A 21,618-nucleotide genomic window follows, 5' to 3' on the forward strand; every position below is an offset into this window, starting at 1 on the left:
GACGTTTTGGTGTCTCTTTTGTTTCCTCATTTGCCTGCTGTTTTGCAAAGGCAGACAGACTGGCCTCCCAAGTTCTTAGTGTGAATTGGCGATCTCCTGATTATCATCTTATTCTGGCCTAGTGCTGTTTCGCTGATGCTACTCCTGACTTAGGAAGCAGCTCATCGTCGTTTGTGGACATTGGTGAAGCCAGGCCCACCTTCTGTGGCAGCCGAGCAGCGTGGGGTGGGAGGAAGGGAAGGAGGAGGTCTGCGGTCAGCCCCAGCCTCGGTGATGCTGCAGCAGGGCCTGGCTCCAGCTCCCCGCAGCCAGGCCTTGGGCCCTGCTGAGCTGGGCCCACATCTCAGCCTGGGCCTGGCCTGCCCCCACCCCCAGGTTGGTGCCCGATGCCTATGGCTGGGGTGGCCCTGGGGTCTCCAAAACTTTCTTATCCTGGCTGGAGTGGTGGGACACAGGACAGGCCCTGGTAGAAATAGTTCCTTGAGGCACCCCGGTCATGGGCATACAATTTTATCTGTGTGCTTTATGTATTAAAAGAGAATGAAAATATAGTATTAACATACACCATGACACTTCACATGATTTCAGAGACTGAGTGACAACTACTGTGTGACAGTAAGAGCTATCAATTGCATAGTGTTTTGGTTACATTTTAATTCTTGAGAGATGGATGGCAGCAAAAATGCTCTGTAATGTGTGGGGCACTATTAAGATACTCAAATCCAGCAGTATTTAGAGTTGCTGATGAAATATGTGGTAAAATACAGAAGGATTTGTAACGAGCTATTCATTGCATTGCCTAAACGTGCAGGAGGTTATTCCCACAGCCCATGAAGTCTTGAAGTAGAGCAGCATGATACAGAGCACCTGTATTTCATGCTGAGTGAAAGGGATCTGTACAGGAGCAAAGACTCCTTAAAATCTACCAGAATGGTGCTGAAGTAAATAAATTTTGTATTTCAGAAAAAGACGATAAAGCATGTGTTTCTTTCTCCCAGTGAGGATACAAAGGGAGTATTATAAACACGTGTGAAGCAGCCGTACGAGCTGTATGTGTTCATTTCCCTCATTCTGTGACCAGAGCTGCTCTGTCTTGCTAGAATCTGAATAGGTCACAGTGTTGTCTTTCACATTGGCATAGCTAGACCCATTATAAATTACAGTAAAAAAGTTATTCAGTACTACAGCTTTTTAACTTTCTTCCTTGTCTCCTTGGAAATAGTGGTGCAAATGTATGGCAGAACAGTGCTTTAAATATTTGATTTGTGAAATTCACTGGGTTCAAGCTTTCCAAGTGCTAAGGGCACACACTTCTTTCTTACTTCAGTGAATGTGCAGGATCCTCAACACTTCTTTGCAGAAGGAGGCTCTGTTGGTAGCGAACTGTAGATCTGCATGTGTGCCCTGCCTACACTTGGCTTCATGAGTTTTGGAAACTTTTTGTTTCCTTGCATATGCAGTCACTTGCTTTGAGAGCTATTCTAAGGTTTTTTTTCTAATTCTCTTCTTGATTGCAGATTGACTTGGAGCCAGAAGGGAGAGTGTATGTCATCATCGACCTTTCAGGATCGTCAGGTGAAGGTAGGGACTTTGAATATTTTATCTTATTCTTTCATGAATGGACTCTTCCAAGGGCCACTGCAATGAAAGCATTAGAGGACGTGCTGTGCTAATACGCTCTTACATCTGTATGAGCTCAGGTTAAGGTGAACACATTTTAATGTATCTGCCTGTGAGTCAACGAGCAGTTGCAGTTCATCTTACTGTGTTTATCACTGATGGTAACAATACCAGCTAAAAGGATAGTAATGAAATGAGAATAGTTTAGATTTCATTTCCAGAAGAAACTTCCAACTTCCAGTTTTTGGAAGAATGCTATCCCTTATGTATGTAGAAATGGTAAGATGACAAAGGTGAAGGGGAGTTTATTTGATTTTTAATTCATTCTAATATTGGGTATTTTTCCACTAAATGTTTTATTTTTCAAGTAAAGTAATGATCAAAATGTTGTGATGACAAGAGATGTTTTCATTTTTATGACACAGCAATGATATTTTTTGGACCAAAAAAACACCCGAAGAAAGGTGGAAGAGAAATATTTATTAAACACTATAAAGACAAGTGCAAACAGAGTCAAGTGGTGTATGGTGGGAATAAGAGAATTTATGAAGAAGCAAATCTGTGTATCTTAGTCATGTTCTTGATGACAGCGTGACCTGCTGAAATGGCCTAGATGGCTGGTTTGGGTTTGATTGTTTCCAATTACTTCCACTGATCAGCTTTCCACAGTAGCTTGTAGCACTCGGCTAAATGAGGTTATCGTTGGTTCACAGTGCATAAGTAGATTCACATAAACGCCGACAGGAATGGAAACAGAAAATACTGTGAAGTGCAATTGAAGTTATTGTGGCTGGCACAGTTGAGAAACAGGAGAAGAACGCATTTATATTTCTGTTACTTGTAATGATTTGCTGTGCTCTTACCAATTCCTAACAGTAGCTTGCAAAAAAAATTACTATAAACCCTGAATTTTAAGTAACAAAACAACCTATTACATAAACTTCATCTTATACGTTTTGTACCCACGTAGGATATGCTCTGACTTTTTTTCTTCTGGCATATTGAAGAAAATAGAGGTTAAATCGTAGTTTCCACATATCTTACTAATTGGCATGCGAGTGATGGAACTAAACCATGGTTAAAGGCATTGATGTGATTCTGTTGCGGGGCAGGCAGATGTTCTTCCAGCCTTCCGTTGACAGTTAATTGATACCCAGATGAGCATCCTGTTACTATCCCATCACAAGATGCATTCCCTTGTGTCGGACTGTCAAACGGCAGGAAGAAAGGTGTTATGTTGTTCTTTAAAGGTTCATTAAAACACTATAACCTTTTAAACAGGAAAAGAAAAAACATCTGTGGTAATGTCTCCTATATTATGTGGCATATTACCCTGTGACAGCTGAAAGGTGCTTGGAAAGAAATTTGCACAGCTAGAATTTGTGTCACTACATTAGCGTTGAAGAGGAGCATTTGGATGGAAACGGGCCACTGAGGGAAAACAGCTTATGAAATGCTGTCTTATGGGAAGCACTTGGGAAGACCAAGAGGCTCTAGTTAGGGTGAATTTGGCGGAACCCTGGAGAACTTATTGTGCCTATAAAATCCAATAGAACTTGTATAGTTTTAGAGCTTTCCGTGGAGAAGCGTTGTGTAGAAGTATTGTAAAATTCTTTAGGAAAGTTACTGTTTTCCTCAGAAGGGATTTTGGACCAGGTTTGTACAACAGTTCATAAACTTTTTACGGTGTTTTGTTAGTGATGTTATGAAATCCTATTTTTAAACTGCTTTATTAGGGCTGGGACCTAGCTAATTTTGAGTGAGTCTTCTCACTTCAGCTGTCTTAGTGAAGCACCTAATTTCATGTAGCTGTATACATCCTTCTGTAGTGAACAGAAACATTTAACCACATAAGTAACTTATTCTGTAAGTTTCAAAAATGCCCATTTAATTTGATCTATGTATATATACATACTTACATATGTATGCATACAGACTGTATCTGATGTGTATTTCATGCATTTCAGTGGGGCAGTTCACTGTAGTTGATCTGTATTTATTGACTACAAATGAAATATAAGATTAAGGTTAGACTCAGTGCGTGACTTTTGAGTGACTAGGGTTGGCTGAGGTGACTGCAACCCACCAAATTTCTTAATCAGCATCTTGGTTTTGAACTCCACCCTTCACTGGCTGTAGCAGCGGAGTACATAGTATTCTTTTCATGCTGCACAGATGGGTATCGGTACGTCACCTTTATTTCTGGATGAGAAAAGAAAGGTCAATTTATGAAAATTAAAATATCTATGGCAACAATTTTAACAGGAGGATGTAATCATGTTGTATGTTTCTGTGTTAGGAGTATTTTGGAAAAAATAGGCATTAAAAAAATTCAGCCATTGAGATGTAGTATGTACTTGCTAACCAGTATTGCCGTGTAATTCTGTGTATTGAAAATTGGACTTGTTTCTTCTGTGTGGTATTTCCAGGTTTCTAATTATCAACAATTGATAATATAACTCCAGTTCTTTGACACCTCTAAAAGATTTTTAAGATAAATAGCCAAATTCTGTCTTAGTATAATTGACTTAAGATTAGCTGAATCCATTATTATGGGCAGAGAGCTTTGTCTTCTATTGAATTGCCTCTAAGAGGCAAAAGTCCTAACTTTGCAAGCGAGCCCTTATGTGTATAAATTGGGGTATAAATTGAAGGTTTACATATAAAATCCTAAATGGTAGATAAAGAAGAAACATTCTAAGTAGTAATATATTCTCAATTGCTCTAGTAAGCTTCTATGTGAATTTGACATAAAATGTTGTCGTATACCTCTTAAAATTCAATTGTCCCTTAGTCCCAGCTGCCAGATTGCTTATCCCTCTGCACTATTTGCTCTTGCATGGCAAAACAATCAAACCAGTTCTGTGTTGTAAGCTGACTTCTTCAACAAAAATACACTATTTCTCTTTCTCCATCACTCTCCTTTAAAGGAATCATTCCTGGACTACTATCACTTGTGTGGTTTAGGTGTACAAAAAAGGTGGAAATATGCAGGTTGCAAAGGAAGGGGAGTACTTCTGCCTCTCACTATCACACTGAGAGAGACTTGTTGAGAGCCACCCTTAGATGGCAATGTCAACATCTGGCTGGTATTTCTACGTGGAACTCCAGAAAAGAAGGGTTTTGTTGCTGGCTTTGCTGCTTGCAATTTTGCTCCCATTCTGAAGACAAGCTACGAATCCAGGGGAGGTTATAGGGCCGTGTCAGCTTCTCTGCCACTTCCTGCGTTATGAAATTTCTTTGGAAAGCTGCCTCAAGGAGAAGCTTTTCTTCTCCAAAAGTAGCAGTCTCCAGCACTTGTTAGGGGGCAGCCTGGGAAGCCCAAGGCTTTAGGCTGCTTTCCACTGGATACCTTGTGGCAATGCCAACCCTCCCAGTGGATTGTTCAGATCTCGGGGAATTTGGATTTGTTCTGAAAACATCACTTTCTAGAAGTTTCTCCCATTCAATTTTAGTCTCTGAAGCAGAAAAAGGTTGGAAAATACAACAGCTAAAGACTGAGAAGTGGAAAGCGAATTACATAAAAAGCCCTTACAAGAACAAATACAAACCTAACAGGAACATTTTTATCATCACATTTTTTACACTAATCCTATTTTGGAGCGTGCTTATAGCTTCTGAATTTTTATTCTGCAGTGAGAGAGGGAGAGTAAGTAACTATTTTAGCAATCTTTTATGAATTCTCTAGTAGGAACCATCCGGCCTACGTACCGAAAAGAAAATGCTAAATGAACTGTTGATCATGCAGAAGATGGTGTTCTCAAAAGTTAAGTTTTATTTTTTTTCTGCTAAAATTTGAATATTCCCATATTATGCTTTCAAAACTAGTTCTGCAAAATACCTTAGCGTGCTTTGCTAATGTGGATGTAGGAAGGAGAGAAAGTAGCTCTTAAAATACATTTTTTCAAGTCTTCCATTTAAAACCATTTAGCTAGTATTTGTGTAACACCTGTGATTCAGGTCTTTACACTCTCTATGCGAGAACTGATCTGCGGGGTTATTTACCTTCTCCAGGTTTACTTTGTCTAAAATGGTTCTGTGCATTCAGAGTAAATACCTATTTGTATTTCTCATGTATGGAAACAGCTGCATCAGTGGAAACTTCCCAAATGTAGATACACGCTGAGGTATCTATTCAGAGGCTAAAATAACTGCAACAGTTAATCAGGAAAATTCTATTTATAAAAAAATATTTGTTTAGAATTTTGATGGTTTTACTGGATTTTTTTTAAATGTTGATAAATAATAACTGCGCACTCAGAACTTTAAGGGATATTTTAAAAACAAATCCCTTTGGTTGAACAAACAAATGGAGCTTTTGTGGGCCTGACACAGCATCTGGTGGAATCATAGAATCATTTAGGTTTGAAAAGCTCTGTAAGATTATCAAGTCCAACTGTTAAACTAGCACTGCCAGAGCCATCACTAAACCAGGACACCAAACACCACCTCTCCACTCGACAACATCCCTGGGGAGCCTGTTCTAGAGCTTAACAACCCTTTCAGTGAAGAAATTTTTCCTGATATCCAATCTAAACCCCCAAACCCCCCTCCGGTGCAACTTGAACTCATTTCTCTTGTCCTATCCTTTGTTACTTGGGAGAAGATACTAAACCCCACTGTGCTACAGCCGCCTTTCTGGTAGTTGGAGAGAGCAATAAGGTCTCCCTGCAGCCTCCTTTTCTCCAGGCTAAACAACCCCAGTTCCCTCAACTGCTGCTCATAAGACTTGTTCTCCAGAACAAGTCCCTTCACCAGCTTCGTTGCCCTTCTTTGGACACACTCCAGCACCTCAATGTCCTTCTTGTCATAAGGGGCCCATAAATGAACACAGGATTCGAGATGCAGCCTCATCAGTGCCAAGTACAGGGGAATGATCACTTCCCTGGTCCTGCTGGACACACTATTCCCAACAGAGCCCAGGATGGCAGTATTAGTTGGAGTTTTTTTGCTTAAGTTCATTGAGCCATGTACTGTGCCATATGCGAGCACGTGGTATCTTTAAGCATTTCTGGTATCAAAATATGGGTGGTTGTTGTTACTACTCTGCCAGAATATTTTGTCAGAATGGCAAAGCATGTAATCAGTTAACTTTGCTATTAGCCAAACATCTGGTGACTCCAATTTATATATCCATTTATAAGACAAAACAAAGTTTATAGTAGACCAGTGTTTGTAAGAAGTCATCAGCTTGGGAAAGATCTGTCATATTTATTCTCTGTTACTCTGAACTGAATCTGAGGATTGCACGGGTTGTTAGTCTTGTATCTTTAACTTCTGCCAAGGCTATGGAGAAGGATGTGTCTGGTTATCAGCTCTTCAATGAACAGGAGACTGTAAGACACGTTGTCTTACTCATTTCTTCAGTGCTGCTTGTAGTCTGAGGTCATAGTGATTTTTCTGTGTTAATTCAGTGTTGCTGTAGTGTATGCATTATTTGTAGGCTGAAGTGCACTCACTGACTATTCTATTGACATGCTTTGGCAGTGGTTTTTCATCCCTTTTTAGTGCTTACGGAGTTTTGTAATTAAAGTTTTTCGAATTATTTCAGTGTAGCTGATCAAGATCCAAATGCAGGCTGAAAGTCTAAAACATAACTGAGATGATGACACAATGATTCAGTTTATAAACTGGAATAACAGATGGCCATCAAGTGGGTAAGAGAGGTAAATTGCCTGAGGAATGATTAAAAACATTTTCAACAGTCAGTTTTATGCAGACTGAAAGACAGATGCTGCTATTTCTAAAAGCCTGCGACCTTCGTGCTGCATTTGTCATTCTAGATTTCTTTTTTCTTTGGAATTATTGCGTTATGTGTGACACAAATGTATACAGTTACTTACAGTAGCTTTCTACCAACTTACAAATTAAGTTGCCATTTGCAATATGTCAGTATTGAATCAACTGGAGAATGAATTCAAAATAACCTTGTCATGTTAAGTTTTTTTCCCAACTGTTTATTATAGGTAATGTTATAAAAATATAAGAACTATTCAAAATTATCTATGTATAATGATTATTTTTCATTGTTAGATGTCCCAATTTGCATTATGCAATTGTCATTCTACAGAATTACAGATTCTCTTTTTTTAAAGCAGGCAGTTGAATTGCAATAAAATGTGGGTAGGTACTGCAGAAAGCATACTATTGGAAGTTCTTGGGTATATCTACAAGTTATGTAGTTACAGAGGATCATATTTGCAAATGCATTTATCTTCAGATTCATCTGCTTGCAAGATACTTAAGTTTCATAGGATGAAAAACTTAAGGTGAGATTTAATGATAAAGTCTGTTAGCTGAAGTCACAGTAATATTTTGTGAATGCAAAACATTTTGTTTCAGTAGATCATTTGGCCTTTTGCACTGAAATATCCAAGAAAGAAGTCCTTGGGCTTCTGACTGCATCAGGTCATATATTTAACATTTAAGTCAAAATATATAACTTTAGAAGAGGCTTCTTAGTTCTTCTTAGCTCATTTATTTGAAGGCCCTTAGTTTTGCAAATATAATTATTGTTGATTGGCATATGTTACGGTCAAAGTTCTGCAGGAAGAAGGAAAATAGTACCAGTAGAAGCAGGCATGCTTCTTAATTCTATTTTTATTTCTCATACTTGATAAATTTATAACATTGATACAACTTGTTAATCAGAATATCCACAGGATTTGTTCCAGGCATCCAACTTCAGTAGAATCAATAAAGCAAGAATATGTGTGTATTTCTCTTCTATGCTGTAGTATCTTTTGGCAAAGATCTGTTGGCACAAAATACACCATGAGTTGAGAACTGTCTCTACATTTCGTAATGTATCTGTTTGTCAAAGCTTTTGTTCCTGAAACTATTTTGTAGTCATTGTTCTCATCTTCATTAATTATACTCTTTATGCCGTAAAGTCCTAGAAAATGAGATCTGGTTGTGCTAGGCACTGTCTGAACAGAGGACAGCAGAACAGCTTACACAAAAATGTCAAAGTCTATATGCATGACATGCTTCAAAGAGCTAGTCTTTGTGCTTGGTTGTTTCTAGAATTTGTTAGTGAAGAGTGGAATTTTCTTTCACTAATATCTTCTGTTGCAATTACAGCTTTGGCAGGTTGTTTGTTTGTTTGATCTCTGTTGCCATTTTTGGCCTTTTGAAAGATTCATCAGGCAGACCATGAAATAATTTCTGGTAGCCATCAGCAGCTGATGTGGAGGTGTTGAACAGGCTGCAAAAGAATACTTGTATTTGTTCAGAATTTCTCATATATGACTAGGTAGATAGACCTCAGCTGAATATTATTCCAGTAGGTGGAGAGCAGCTTACCTCTTTCTAGAAATATTTCTCAGTTTTTCAGAAGGTATAATTTGTTTATTCTCAGTGGTAGATCCCTTCCATCGGGATGTATCTGTAACCCATCTTTGCTATTCCTCCTGGCCAGTACAATCTCTCGCTAAAAAAATGTTTCAAGTTAATCATTGGTTTTTCATTGTAAATACTTCCATTTTAAGGTTTTAACATAGGAGTCAGTCTTCTTTATTAGGTTGGGGTTTTTTTTCTGTGCTGGTTTAAGCGCTTATTTACAAAGTTCACCTATTTCCTAGATTTTTTGTTTCTTTGCTTTTTAAATGAGTGGATCGCTTATGGTAAACACATGGAAGAATCACAGAGTCCTGTAATAGCTTCACTGCAGAGGCTTTTTATCTCTTATTTTGCAACCCAAACTCTGATTGAGCTTTCAATGTACACACACATCCTTAGCTCTCTCTTTATTTTAGTGTCTGAGAGGAAGCTGCTGTGCTGGAAGCAGCTTAGGAGGAGTTATAAATACTATCTGGGGAGAGGCAAAGCTGGAGTCAGAGTGTGCTCTCGGTGGGGCAAGGAGGCAACAGGCCTCTGCAGCTTCTTCAGAGCTGTAGGTAGAGTGGAAAGGATCTGCATGAATGGATGTCTTGTGGCCCTGGGGCAGACAATTTTCCAGGAATAAAATGTAAAGTGTCTGAGAAGGGAAGAAGCTATTTGATGCCTGGGAAGCTGTTTACAAAGACTCCGCAAACCACCTGAACATTACATTTTTAAGTTGAAGGCTGGGGCTTTACTGGGAGTTAAGATTGTCTGAAAGTAGCTGAACAGGGCAATGCTGAACTGGAAGTGCTCACTGAATGGTTTCTGTCTTCTGTCATTTGACTTAGGAAGGTTTATGAATTGGAGCGTTATCCTAAATGCAGCTTTTTGGTTTTCCTCCTGTAGGCTTCCTTGCTTTAAAAGAACAAGAGCAAGCAGTAATGTGTGTGCCAACTTCAAACGTAACCAGAATCTTTGCTTTCAAAACTTGTTATCAATTGAGAACCAACTATCTTTGAAGCTTTAGTTTTATGTATGTAGGTTTGGGGGAATTATTTTTTCCAATTCAGCTTTTCATTTCATCAGTACTCAAGCCACAAGTGAGGAAAAAGGGTAAAATCGAAGAAACGAACGAAGCTTAAACTGATTTGCAAAGTTTTCGCCTTCTGGTCTGTCTTCATTCTCTCTCCTTAGGAGGGATAATTAAAAACTATTACTAATATATCTTTTCTCTTGGGTCTTATTTGGTTTAATCATAAATACCTCTGTGCTGAAGTGTGGATGTTTTATTACAAAATGAAAATATTTTTCTAGGTTTCTTTCTTTCTCTTCTTGGAAATATTCATGTGTTTTATGACTCTGTTTACAACTGGAGGAAATCTTTGCCCACCCAAATCTGAATTTCTTGTTTATTTATTTAAAAAACCCACAAACAAGCAATCAAAACCCTCAAGCATTACGTTTATACTAATATGGAAACTTGAAGGGTATGATGCTCAGGAGACAACTTTGTCATATCTCAAATGAACAACTTTAAATAAATCTTTTCTTTTCCCAAATCTAGTATAATAAGTCAATGCCAGCAGATATTTGCAATTCATCTCGCCATGGTGCATATTTATTTGATGTGGTGATGTGTGTCTTCTGAAGCAAAATTTCACCTGTTGGTATCATGGCATCTGAAAGCAGACATTTGTGTGAAGTTACCTGAAGGACATTAACTGGAAAGCTGGAGAGGAAGAGCTGTGAAATAATAGCGTGAGTCCACATGAAGTTCTTTGTTCTTGCAAGTTAACACAGACTTAAGTAATGGCACAAACATTTGGCTGGGAAAATGAACCTTGCCAAGCTAACTGTTCAAATCCAAAATTCTCCTTAAAAGTGTCAGTGCAAACAGAAATCAGCACTTGGTGATAATTCAGTCTGTTGGTGCATGCTCCTTTTAAGCAGCACTGCTCAGTGAGGAGGTTCTCCAAAGTGTGCTTATGTAATTTTGACTTTGTGTGGCAAATGCTTTCCTAACAGCCATCCGTCTGTGGATTTATAGCCATCCCTTGGATTGTATCCAGTTAGCTGATTGAACATCTGGTAAGCATTGTGTGTTTGTAATAAACCCTTACTGTATAAAGCTGGCTCAGGTTTTTCAGGCAAAGATCGATGATCTTTTCTTGGCAGGCCTCTAGCTGTTTGCCAAAACAAGTGCTTTGCAGGGAGCAAGACACTGGCAGAGGATTTGGTTTAAAGGCGCCTTTGTATTGTACTGCAAGGGTTTGTACTTGTTTAAGGAAAATTGCATTAGACTGAAATAGAAAAGTAATGAAACTCATATATGAACCATGTTGCAAACTGCTGTCCCTCTCTTCTCCATTTATGTAGTAAAAGCTCTGATTTTCATATGTTGTATTTTCTCCTAACAAAATTGTTCAATGCCTTTGGAATAGGCATGTTTAGTTTTACCACTGCATATGCCGTGTGTGTTTTTTGAAGAAAACTGGAGAAGGGTATCAAACTAGAAACTATAGTGTTGTTTTCCTACATAAGTGAAACACAAGCTAGTAATAAGATTTGAAATAGAAATAATTTTTTTGAAATCAGTATTTGGCTAGCTATTTCATAACAGAAGACACAATATAGATGAATCCAATGCTCATTGTATAGCATGATATGATGTGAAAACTACATAGAATATTAATAGTTTTTATATGTTTGTTTTGTTGTACTTCAGAAAATATATAACCTATAGTCTGTTATGATTTGTTAATGTTTTACTCTACACATTTGTTGTTGCAGTAGGATGTTTTTCACTCCTATACTCCCCAACAATAGTCAAGTCTTTTGTTGGTATCATTGAGGAAAAAAGTCTTGGTATAGTTAGTCTGTTTTGATTAATTGATTAGGGCATGAATAGATGAGGTAATACATACGTGGAAGATAGGTCTAGCCATGTTCCTGGCCATTCCATGTATCAATATCGTTGTGAAAACTTTGGGAGCTTTAATTTCTTTTTGAACATCATTAAAAAAATGTTTACTGCCTTCGACATAGCCTAGAAATCTACTTCAATTTTTAAAATATATGTTCTGTCATAGTGTAGAGCTGGAGTCTCAAAAGCTATGTGTTTCTTGAATATAGTCTTGAAAGTTTAAAATGTTTGAGTATAGCTGGAAACAGAAGTCAATTGAGGGAAGTTCTTTCCTAGTAGAGGCTTAAAATCTGCATAAAGTTGCATATTTATTCCACTGAAATGGAATAAATATCCACTGAAAATAAGCATTACAAAGTGTTGTAATATATTAAGCAGAGGTAAATATTTTTTCATGTTTTAAAAGCTTTTTTAAAATAATCAGTAATTTAATTGAAAAGTACCATTGTTATTTCTTAGATAAAAGTCTGAATTTCAAACTTTTAGACTTTTTAAAAATAATGAGCAGATGTTCTAAAATGACAGTCCCATTACCTGTGCTCCTTTGCTACAGGATCTTAAATTGTTTCAGTGTTTTGTACTTTAGGAAGACTGAATGATATTAAAAACCTGTAGTGCACAATACCGAGTTTCAGTAATTATAAACCAAAGCATTTGAGAGAAGTTATCCCATTATATATTTTGCAAATCAGCAAAATTTATACTTGCTGGTACTTTTGTTTTGAGGTAGTGATCATGCAGTACAATGAGCGTCCCAATAATTAAAGTTAGAGTAATAAAGAACATTGCCCATGGGAAGCCTTCGACTTCAGTGACTGTGTCCAGCAGTAAGAGGGACTCTCGGACTCTGTTTTACTACTGGACATTTGGTACTTTTAAATATATGTATTTATGCCTCTCTGTGTATGCCATTCTTTATACTGTTGGAGAATAAAGTCAACTACAATCTCAATATTTTATAAGTGCATGTTGCTAGCTGAAGTAAATACCTAGCTGAAAGTATTTTTGACATACAAGTAGGTAAAAAAGAGCTGCATAGAAAAGGGCAGTAGTTCTGTCGGTCAGAAGATTTGTGGGCAGGTTTTGCTGGTTACACTTGCATAGACAGAAACCTTTTTCTTATTTTATAACAGCAGCCATGCTCATAATTTGGTAGATCTTTAATCTGTGATAGATCTTTAAGGTGTATTGTTAACTAAATCTGTGAACTGTGCAAAATAAAAAATAGATTGAATGTATTGGAACTTCATCATTCCAAACTTAATAGTGTGGATTTGCGTTGATTTTTTTGGTGCTGTTTTTTGTTGTTTTTTTTTTCTTTAAAGATTTTGCTAATCATAATGTGTTGTTGGAAATGACTCTGCAAAGGCATGTGCAGTACTAATACCATATTAATTCCTGTGGTACATTCAGAATACAGTATGTTTTGCAAGACTTGCTTATGTTGCTTCTCCTTCTGTCAGCCCTCTTGCCCCTGCCTCGCCTTCATGCAGATACCGTTGGGCTGAAAGAATAGAAATAGTCTGGTAAACTGCTATTATGTGCAGTAGGAGTTAGCTTTAAAATGATGAGATAGAGCACTTAATTTTCTACAGGTACCTTTATCTGTCCTTCACAATTTACTCTTTCCTTTTCTCCGCTAGAGCCTTTTCGTGGACACTTTGTACCTGTGTGTATGGGGGGAAATAGTTTTGCCACTATAAAAGGCAGTCTCTGGACATAAAAATGACTGTGTAGAGCATGCGTATATTACTTTCAAGCTAGAGTTTTTAAAGAAAGCTTCAAAAAAAGAATGATGCAAGTCCAAAAAGGAAGATCAGGACCTTTGGTAATTTCTCTGGATTTTCAGAAGGGCTGTCCTAAGTGTGTATGGCAAGCTGAGGTAGATACTCTGATTTAAACACTGCCTAGTCCTTTGTCATTTTTTCATGCTATGACTTTTAGTTTGCTTTCATTATTTCACTGTATTTCTTTAATATATTTTTCCAAAGAAGTGAATTGTATGTGATAGCAGGAATAATGTAAATACAGAAATTTAATATGCACTAGCAGCTTTAACAAGTGAACTGCCTGTCTTGACTTCCAGCTATTCTATATGGTATAGATCCTTAATTTCTTTTATACTGAGGCTGATGTATATTTCTCGGAGATTGTATTTCTGTAACACAGACGAAACTTAATCGTCAATAAATAGCGAAGCAATATCAGAATCTAGAGCAAAATGCTCGACCTGAATAAATCTGAGGAGTTTTAATAACTCCAGTTTGCACCAGGAGGGCTCCTTCCTCTAAGATAGAACAGTTAGAAAATCTCATTTATATTACAGTGTTGTAAAGGAACACTGAAAAATGCGCCCTTTCACCTTACTTTGCTGTTTATAATTCCCAGATCAATACCAGGAATCTGAATCTTTCCAGTCAATTCTTAAGCATGTCTTTTTCTTCTTTATTAGATTCTGTGCTTTCAAATTATCTTTAGTGCAGCATTTTTTAGTTTCACCCCATCATCTTGGAAGTCATTCTGCTATGACTGGTGCTATATAAAGGGAACATCTTCTATTGCAGTCCATGAATTTTCTATAGTATATAAAAGTGACCCAAGGTATCAGTTCACCTCTGTCTAAGCAGCAGCTGTACTTCTCTCTTTTCAGAGCAATGTAATTGTTTACATTTGCACAGCATTATCTTAGGACAAAAGAACTAGAAAGGGGTAAAGGAGTTTTTTCCTGTTTAGACTTCAAGGGGCTTGAACATCTAGTCTGACCTTCTAAATGGTCAAATGTTGCTGTAAATGATGCAATATTTAACTGTCGTACAGTGAAGAACCGAAGTCATCCTGCTGTCTTTTTTGAAAGAGTGCCTGTTTAACAGTACGGTTCTCCTGGTCTTCCTGTGCAAGGACTTTATTTTGGGCTTGGTAAAAGTCATATGACTGTGGGATTGTCTCTGCATCTGAAGAAAGTTTCAGATGCAGAGATCAGAATACTGAGATCACGTTTGAGGCTTAATTTTGAGGCTTGATTTTACAAAAACAGTCCTGTGCATTTCAGTTCATTAATAAACAATGCATCCCTATGTGTTCAGTTCACATTATATTCGATATTATGTTCGGAAGCAGAGTTCACAAATATTGTGTGTTTTGTAAATGTCAGGGTGAGACTCACATAAAATACATGCTGAACAGAGGAAAAAGAGGAAGAAAAAGGTCTCATTAGCTGCAAACACAGTAAGTAAAATTTCAATAGTGGAGGGGTTTTTGTGTTTCATTTACTTTGCAGTTAGAACAGCCTGTGTACTAAGTAAGTTTTTATGCACTTTTAAATTATTTTAAAGTATTTCTAAAGAAAAGTTTATGAAGAATTCTGAGGGTTTTCGTAATTCATTTGCATGCATTCCATAAGCACAGCAGATTTTGCTGATCTCTATGATGGCAGATGTTTGCTTTAGAGCGCACGGTTTTCATAGTTGTGGGAGTGAAGAGAAATACACAGTTGTTATACTGAATGCACTTCAACTGGTGCAGACTTAGTACCTTGGGCAAGATAATATTATAGCTCTCGATGTATGCAGTGCAATCACTGATAAACCTATTTTATAATAATGTGCTTTAGGTTCAGATTTTCCAGTTAAACCCTGTAGTTGAAGCCACGTACAGCTTTGTACATCTGACATCTTGACTTTGGGCAAAATTCTTCTGTGCGTTACCAGACTTCTCTAGAAAACAGAAGTATGTCTGCTGCAATCTAATAGTAATAAGTGGAAGTTTTCCTGGAGAGTAAGATCTTGATAAAGACTGCAAAAAGGGCTTGAGATTTAGAGTTATATCTTGTTTTCAGTTGACTATGTACTTTTCACTGAAAGAGTAGAAAGTACACTCTGTGTAATGTGATGAAACTGCAGTTATTAAAATACAATTTATCACTGTTTCAGAATCTTAAATGAACTTCTAGGTTCGCAAGGTTTTTTTGCTACTTTTTAAGGATGTGTTATTGTTACCTTTTTGCTGGCTTTAGTTGCTAAATTGTAATCAGGGGTTCTTTTTCAAAACCCTTTCTCGGGACATTTTACCAAATATAGTACCTTTGTGTACAAATGCAGGAGTTACTTATTTTAAAATCTGAGAGTGGCAAATTGAACATAATGATGAGATTTTTCTTTCAATGTGCAGTGGCATAGTGGATTTCAGAACTGCTCTTAAACCAACAAAACTGAACAAAACCAAAAGCTGAAAACCATGCTAATGGCTGTCAGGTTTGAAGATTAAAATTCTTGAATTATAGTTCATGTGGTTTTTTTAAAAAGACTGTCATCTCTGGTCTTTATTATTAGAGAGCATCAATTATGCATGCTTAGGGAAGGTCAGACATCTAACATGTATAAGATATATTTTGCTACTTTATTTAGTCTTCATGGGATATAATTAGCACCAAAACTACATTTCTTGGTTTTTTAAGTTCCTGCATTGAAGGATTTGGTCGTGTTAATTTCAGAAGAATGTGTACATCACTAGAAGTTGCTAAGCTTTTCTTAGGTAAATAGAACATTTCCCTTATCTGTGCTTGAGCATTTGCCTGTTATGTAAGGAAATACACTTCAGAAGTGGATAGAATTTGCTGTAGCACGGGTGAAACTGAAACTGTCACAGCATTTCTGGTCTGAGAAACTTTGGGTAGTATAAGGTATACGGTTTTCCTTCTGTGACTGTGATGAGGCCAACTGGAACAATTTTATATCAAGAAGAGATTTGGAGGATGACATGGAAGGAATCCAGTCTTCTAGTTTCATACCTACACTACAAAGACCATGAAAAGAACTGTCTTTACACATCTGGAATGTATTTCTTCAGTTTGCTGGTATTGATGTTGAGTTTTCATTCATTCTTCTCTTTATTCCTGGGAGACATATGGCTGAGGTTTTTAAGTAGTTACAAAATTGAAATTTCTGTTAAGGATTACTCAGAATAAAGTTAAATAATGAAATTGTTAAATTCAGTAGGATCTAAATTTTATTTACTTTCCTATTTTTATAGCATCCAACTAATTTTTTTCCTTCTTTTCCCTTCTAGTCCTTCTTCTTCAAATAACAGTTGAGGATGGGCTTCATAGATTAGTACACGGTAATCACAGATGAGCTGAATGTAAACTGTGCTCTGAAAAGATTAGGTAATTCCAGTTTGAAATTATTCTCTTAGCCATCTCGATACTGATCTACTTGTTGGATATTTACTGGTACACTTTTCACAGAATCGGTGAATGTTAGGGGATGGAAGGGACCTCAAAAGATCATCTAGTCCAGCCCCCCTGCCAGAGCAGGATCACCTACAGTAGGTCACACAGGAACATGTCCAGGCGGTTTTGAAAGTCTCCAGAGAAGGGAGACTCCACAACCTCCCTGGGCAACCTGTGCCAGGGCTCTGTCACCCTCACAGGGAAAAAGTTTTTCCTAATATTTTTGTGGAACCTCCTATTTTCCAGCTTGTACCCATTGCCCCTTGTCCTATTCTGTAATCAATAGCATTTCAGAAGGTCATTTTCTAAGAAACAGACACAAAACCTTAGTAATTACAAACAAAGATTTTTAATTTCTTTCTTTTTTTTAAGACATCATCTTTCTTTTTTCCCTTGGTTAGTGCCTACTCTTGGTAGCTCCTTCCAAAGAACCCAATGGAAAAATTGTGGCAATTATGCAAAGGGTTTCTTGAAGCAAATCTCTCTCCACAGAAAGCAATGTAGCACCAAGGATTTTTCTCCTTTTGTTCCTTAACTTTCCTGCGATGTAGCCACTGATCTCATTTAGGTGCCTGTGGAAATTGTACCTGGTATCTGTCTCTGTAGGCTCTAAAGCCTTAATCTGTCCCACTGTTCTTTGCGCAGGTTTTGATCGCACACAGCTCTTGGCACCGGAGCATGTGAGCGGTGCCTGCTCTTGTGCTGGACACGAAGGCAAAAAAGCTTGTTTCATGCCACGTTACAATGGGAGGAAGAGAGCAGACAACCATTAATCGCATTGTTTGAATTTGGAGCTAAATAATCCAAGTCAAACTTCGCTTTCTCCTCCTCACACTAAGGTTGGATCAAATTCATTATCTTGCTGAGGGGCCTGTAAGTGCTTTCCCCTGCTTCCGGACACACTGCTTATCCCAGTCGCGAGTGCGTTGCTTCCCCTTCCACTTCCTGCCAGCTTCATCTCCAGAAGCGCACGCAGGCCGAAGGCTCAAGTCCCTGCCTCAGCAAAACTTATTCTCACTTGGATATTGGCATTTGGAGCTGTAATTTCCTCCAAATCCTTCCTTGCTGAGATCTTTAAAGCCTGTAGTGAGGATAAGTAAAAGCAGTTGCATGGATGACAGAATCAGTTGAACAACAGAGTGGATTTTCCTCTTTGATTTGTCTTGGAAAGGCTACCGAAATATCTAATTGCTGTGGGGTGAAGTCACTGTTTTGGTATGCCAGAGAAACTGTGGCTGTCTATTATTTGGAGTTCTTTCTTAGCAGGAAAAAAAACCATTGCAGGTTGTAATATTTGTGTTTTAATACAAGTTTTAGGGATAAATTATCCTGCTTTTATACAGCAATAATGAGGCATGGAGCTGCCAATCCAATAAAATCACTTCTTGTACATTTCACATTTTAAAAGATAAATAGAATCCATAGAAAAAAACAGAATAAATAGGGGATAATGTTGTTAAGAGACCATTCAGATTACAAAACTAAAATTATTTTTACCATCAAAAAGATGAAAAAAAATTTAGACTAAACTGTTTCCATCAGTCAAAAAGACATCTATAGGTGTGTGTATATGCAAATATAGAAGTATTTTTGTAGTTTAAGGAAATAGTTTATTGCTGAAAAACTTCTGTTGAGTGCCTGGAAAATGCCAGGGTTTGATATGTTGCATCAGAAAAACAAAGAGTTCCATTATGATTTTATCAAACACATTAATGGTTGTAAATAGTATTGGTATATTTATTTATATTGGTCTGGCATGTATCCTTTTTATGTCCAGATGACCAAGTTACTTACAGTTTTAATTCTAGATTATCATTGTGCCTGTCTGGGATCTTCCAGACATCTGTCATGTGTTTCCATCACAGCTGGTGACAAAATGAGTGCCTCCTAAATTTGATATTGTTACGCTTGAGATGCCACATCTCGATATTTAAATCCCTTGCAGAAGAAAAGCACTGTTTTGTAAGACTGAGTTATTTGCTTTTGCTTTCTGTTTTCTGCGTATGGTTTAGAGGTAATTTTTATATTCCTTGTGGCGAAAGCAAAGAAATAACTATTTGAAAACTAAACAAAAAGCCAAAAGGGAAAGCAGAAGATGTTTAAGAGTTTCTGGAAGTAGGCAGTATGAAAAGCTCACTAAAATTTAAGCAGCGATTGACTGTGCAGGAAAGCATAATGTGTAAAGTATTTTCAGTATTTTATCAACATCTCTAAGATAGGAGAAAAATGGTTTTACAAACAAGTTGCAGGACAGTAGGTAATGTAATTTAGAATTAAAATATAATATAAACCATAATCTCGATACCATGACATCATTGATGCCATTTATATGGAAAAGAGCTGAGCTGTCCTGCACTTATATGGTATTTCTTATCATCATGGAACACTTTATATGTTGCATAAGATTTACAGCATCTTTAGAAGACAGATTTTTACATGGAGAAACAGAGACGCTGCCAGACTGACAGGATTATAGGCTAGTGGGTTGGTCAGTGAATACAAGAGTCGGGAAGCTACCTCAGCAAAAAAGTGTTTGTGACTTTGGAGAAGTCATCAATTTACCCTACATGTCAATTCTTGTGTGTGTGAACACTGTTATTAAATAGGACTTCCAGGGATATAAAACAGGGAAAACTGAATCAAGCTGACAGGGTTGCAAAGAGATGGGAGCACGCTGGAGCCCAGACTGATTCCCGAAATGCCCATGGGACTGGTCTGAACTCAGTCAGGTGTTATGAAGAAAAAGACTGTATGAAATTAACGGATACCTCTGTGTCGGATGCTACATGACGGTAGCCTTTTAAATTCTTTTTGTTAACAAGAAAGCACTCTTCTGATTCTGGAGGAAAATATCATGAGAAATGGTTTGGGAAATTTTTGGGGGGTAGGTTTGGTCTGGTTTTTTTGGTTTTTTTTCAATTCAGTACTTCAGAGCCTCCAGTTAGTAGCAAGTGCTTTATTTTTTGCCTCAGACCATCTAACTATGGCAGATTACGAGGCAGAATTGCTTTCTAGGAGCTGGACACTGGAGCTTGAGTTCAGATCCCTAAAGGAGGGCTATCAGCCATGTCTTTCCTCAAATCAAAGCTTCTGAATAGTCTGGAATTGAAGAGTAATAACTTTAAAGTACAAGTTTCTGGATTGCATACATAGATGAAAGAAATACATCTAATTGTTCTGTCAGTTTAGACGAAGAACGAGTGGTGTGGGTTCTGGTTTGCTGTACTTCCCTAACTTGTCAGCTGCTGCTGAAGGCTGAGACAGAGATGTGGCATGCGGGTTTTTTCCCATAGGATCAGCACTAGGCAGTCTTTTAAGTATTTATATTAAGACTTTGCTGCTTCAGAGACATATTAGACCCCACAGTACACTTCGCCTGTGACCTCCTTGAGAAGAAAATCAAGACTGGATTATAAAGTCATGCAATAATATTAACATGAAAATTATTTATTTTAAACCTATTGAATTATAACTGAATCTCTTTTCAGGATTCAGCACTGTGATTCTTCCTCATGCAGGGCAAGTGGGGATTGCTGAAATACAAGTTTCAAATCAAATCCTTTATCCTCTTCTCTGTCTCACCTGTGTAACACAAATAGGGGAAAAATGCAGCTTAATGAAAGGATGCTAATTTGTGGGTGGTTTTTTATAAAATGTTTCATGTTGCAGATTTAGTGTAGAGTATCAAACCAATTCCGTCTTGCCAAGTATTGTCCTTATGTTAGTCACTGTAATGTAAGGTACAGACAGGGCAATTTCCACACTGTATCACTTGAAAACTCTTGGAAGAAGAGAGCAGTTGGTTACAAAAATAGCTGAAACATCCTTTCAAGCTGCAGAAGGTCGTGTTTGAAATGAGCAGCATGTATGCTTTTAAGGAGGTAAAAGGTAATTCTGATTCTTAGAAATATATTATAATGTCTATGAAAGAAAACTACAAGAAGTTGCTTTAGAAGATGGAAGAATTACTTTTAAAAGGGAAAATCCTTGGAGGAGTTTGTTTTGCTCTTGTTATTCGGAATTCATGCACCGTTCATGTTTACTTAGAAGTATTTCAACACAAAGGTTTTACCTGAACAAAGATGTATTCATTAATAGTACAGAGAATGGATTTTGATTTGTAATTGATTAACTGTCTTAATGTGTTTGCATCAATTGAAAAATGCACTAGCACAAGCAAAAGCACAATATTGCTCCAAGTAATTTTCCAGCCCTTTGTGTTTCAGTGGCTGGATGGCATTTAAGGTAACGATGCAATGTAACGGATGCTGATTTCATCCTATATTGCTGTCATGGTAATGACTAATAGTGCTGATAAAAGGCAGTTGAGCGTTTGCCTAGGGCATGGAAAACTGACTCCCTAGGGTGAGCCGTACCATGTTGTTTGCAGTGCATGGATTCCATCATGGCTCCGCCTTTGCCCCATCTTTAAATGGTCCTTGCTTTTATGCCAAACTCCTCTGTTCTGATTTACAGTAAAAATCATATCTCTGTGGTGGTGTTTTACTCTGTTAAGTTATAATCG

At 37.5% G+C, this 21,618-nt stretch overlaps 1 protein-coding gene across 1 annotated transcript in view; it reads left to right on the forward strand.

Annotated features, from left to right (window-relative positions):
- Nucleotides 1–21,618, forward strand: part of PRKCE (protein kinase C, epsilon) — a 284,427-nt gene that overhangs the window by 97,861 nt on the left and 164,948 nt on the right. The window contains exon 2 of the mRNA XM_009865685.1: nucleotides 1,518–1,581. Coding sequence (XP_009863987.1) covers nucleotides 1,518–1,581 — 64 coding nt within the window. The remainder of the gene's footprint in view (nucleotides 1–1,517; nucleotides 1,582–21,618) is intronic.

Source organism: Apaloderma vittatum, unplaced genomic scaffold (genome assembly GCF_000703405.1).
Source record: "Apaloderma vittatum isolate BGI_N311 unplaced genomic scaffold, ASM70340v1 scaffold313, whole genome shotgun sequence".
In the NCBI taxonomy this organism is placed as follows: Eukaryota; Metazoa; Chordata; class Aves; order Trogoniformes; family Trogonidae; genus Apaloderma; species Apaloderma vittatum.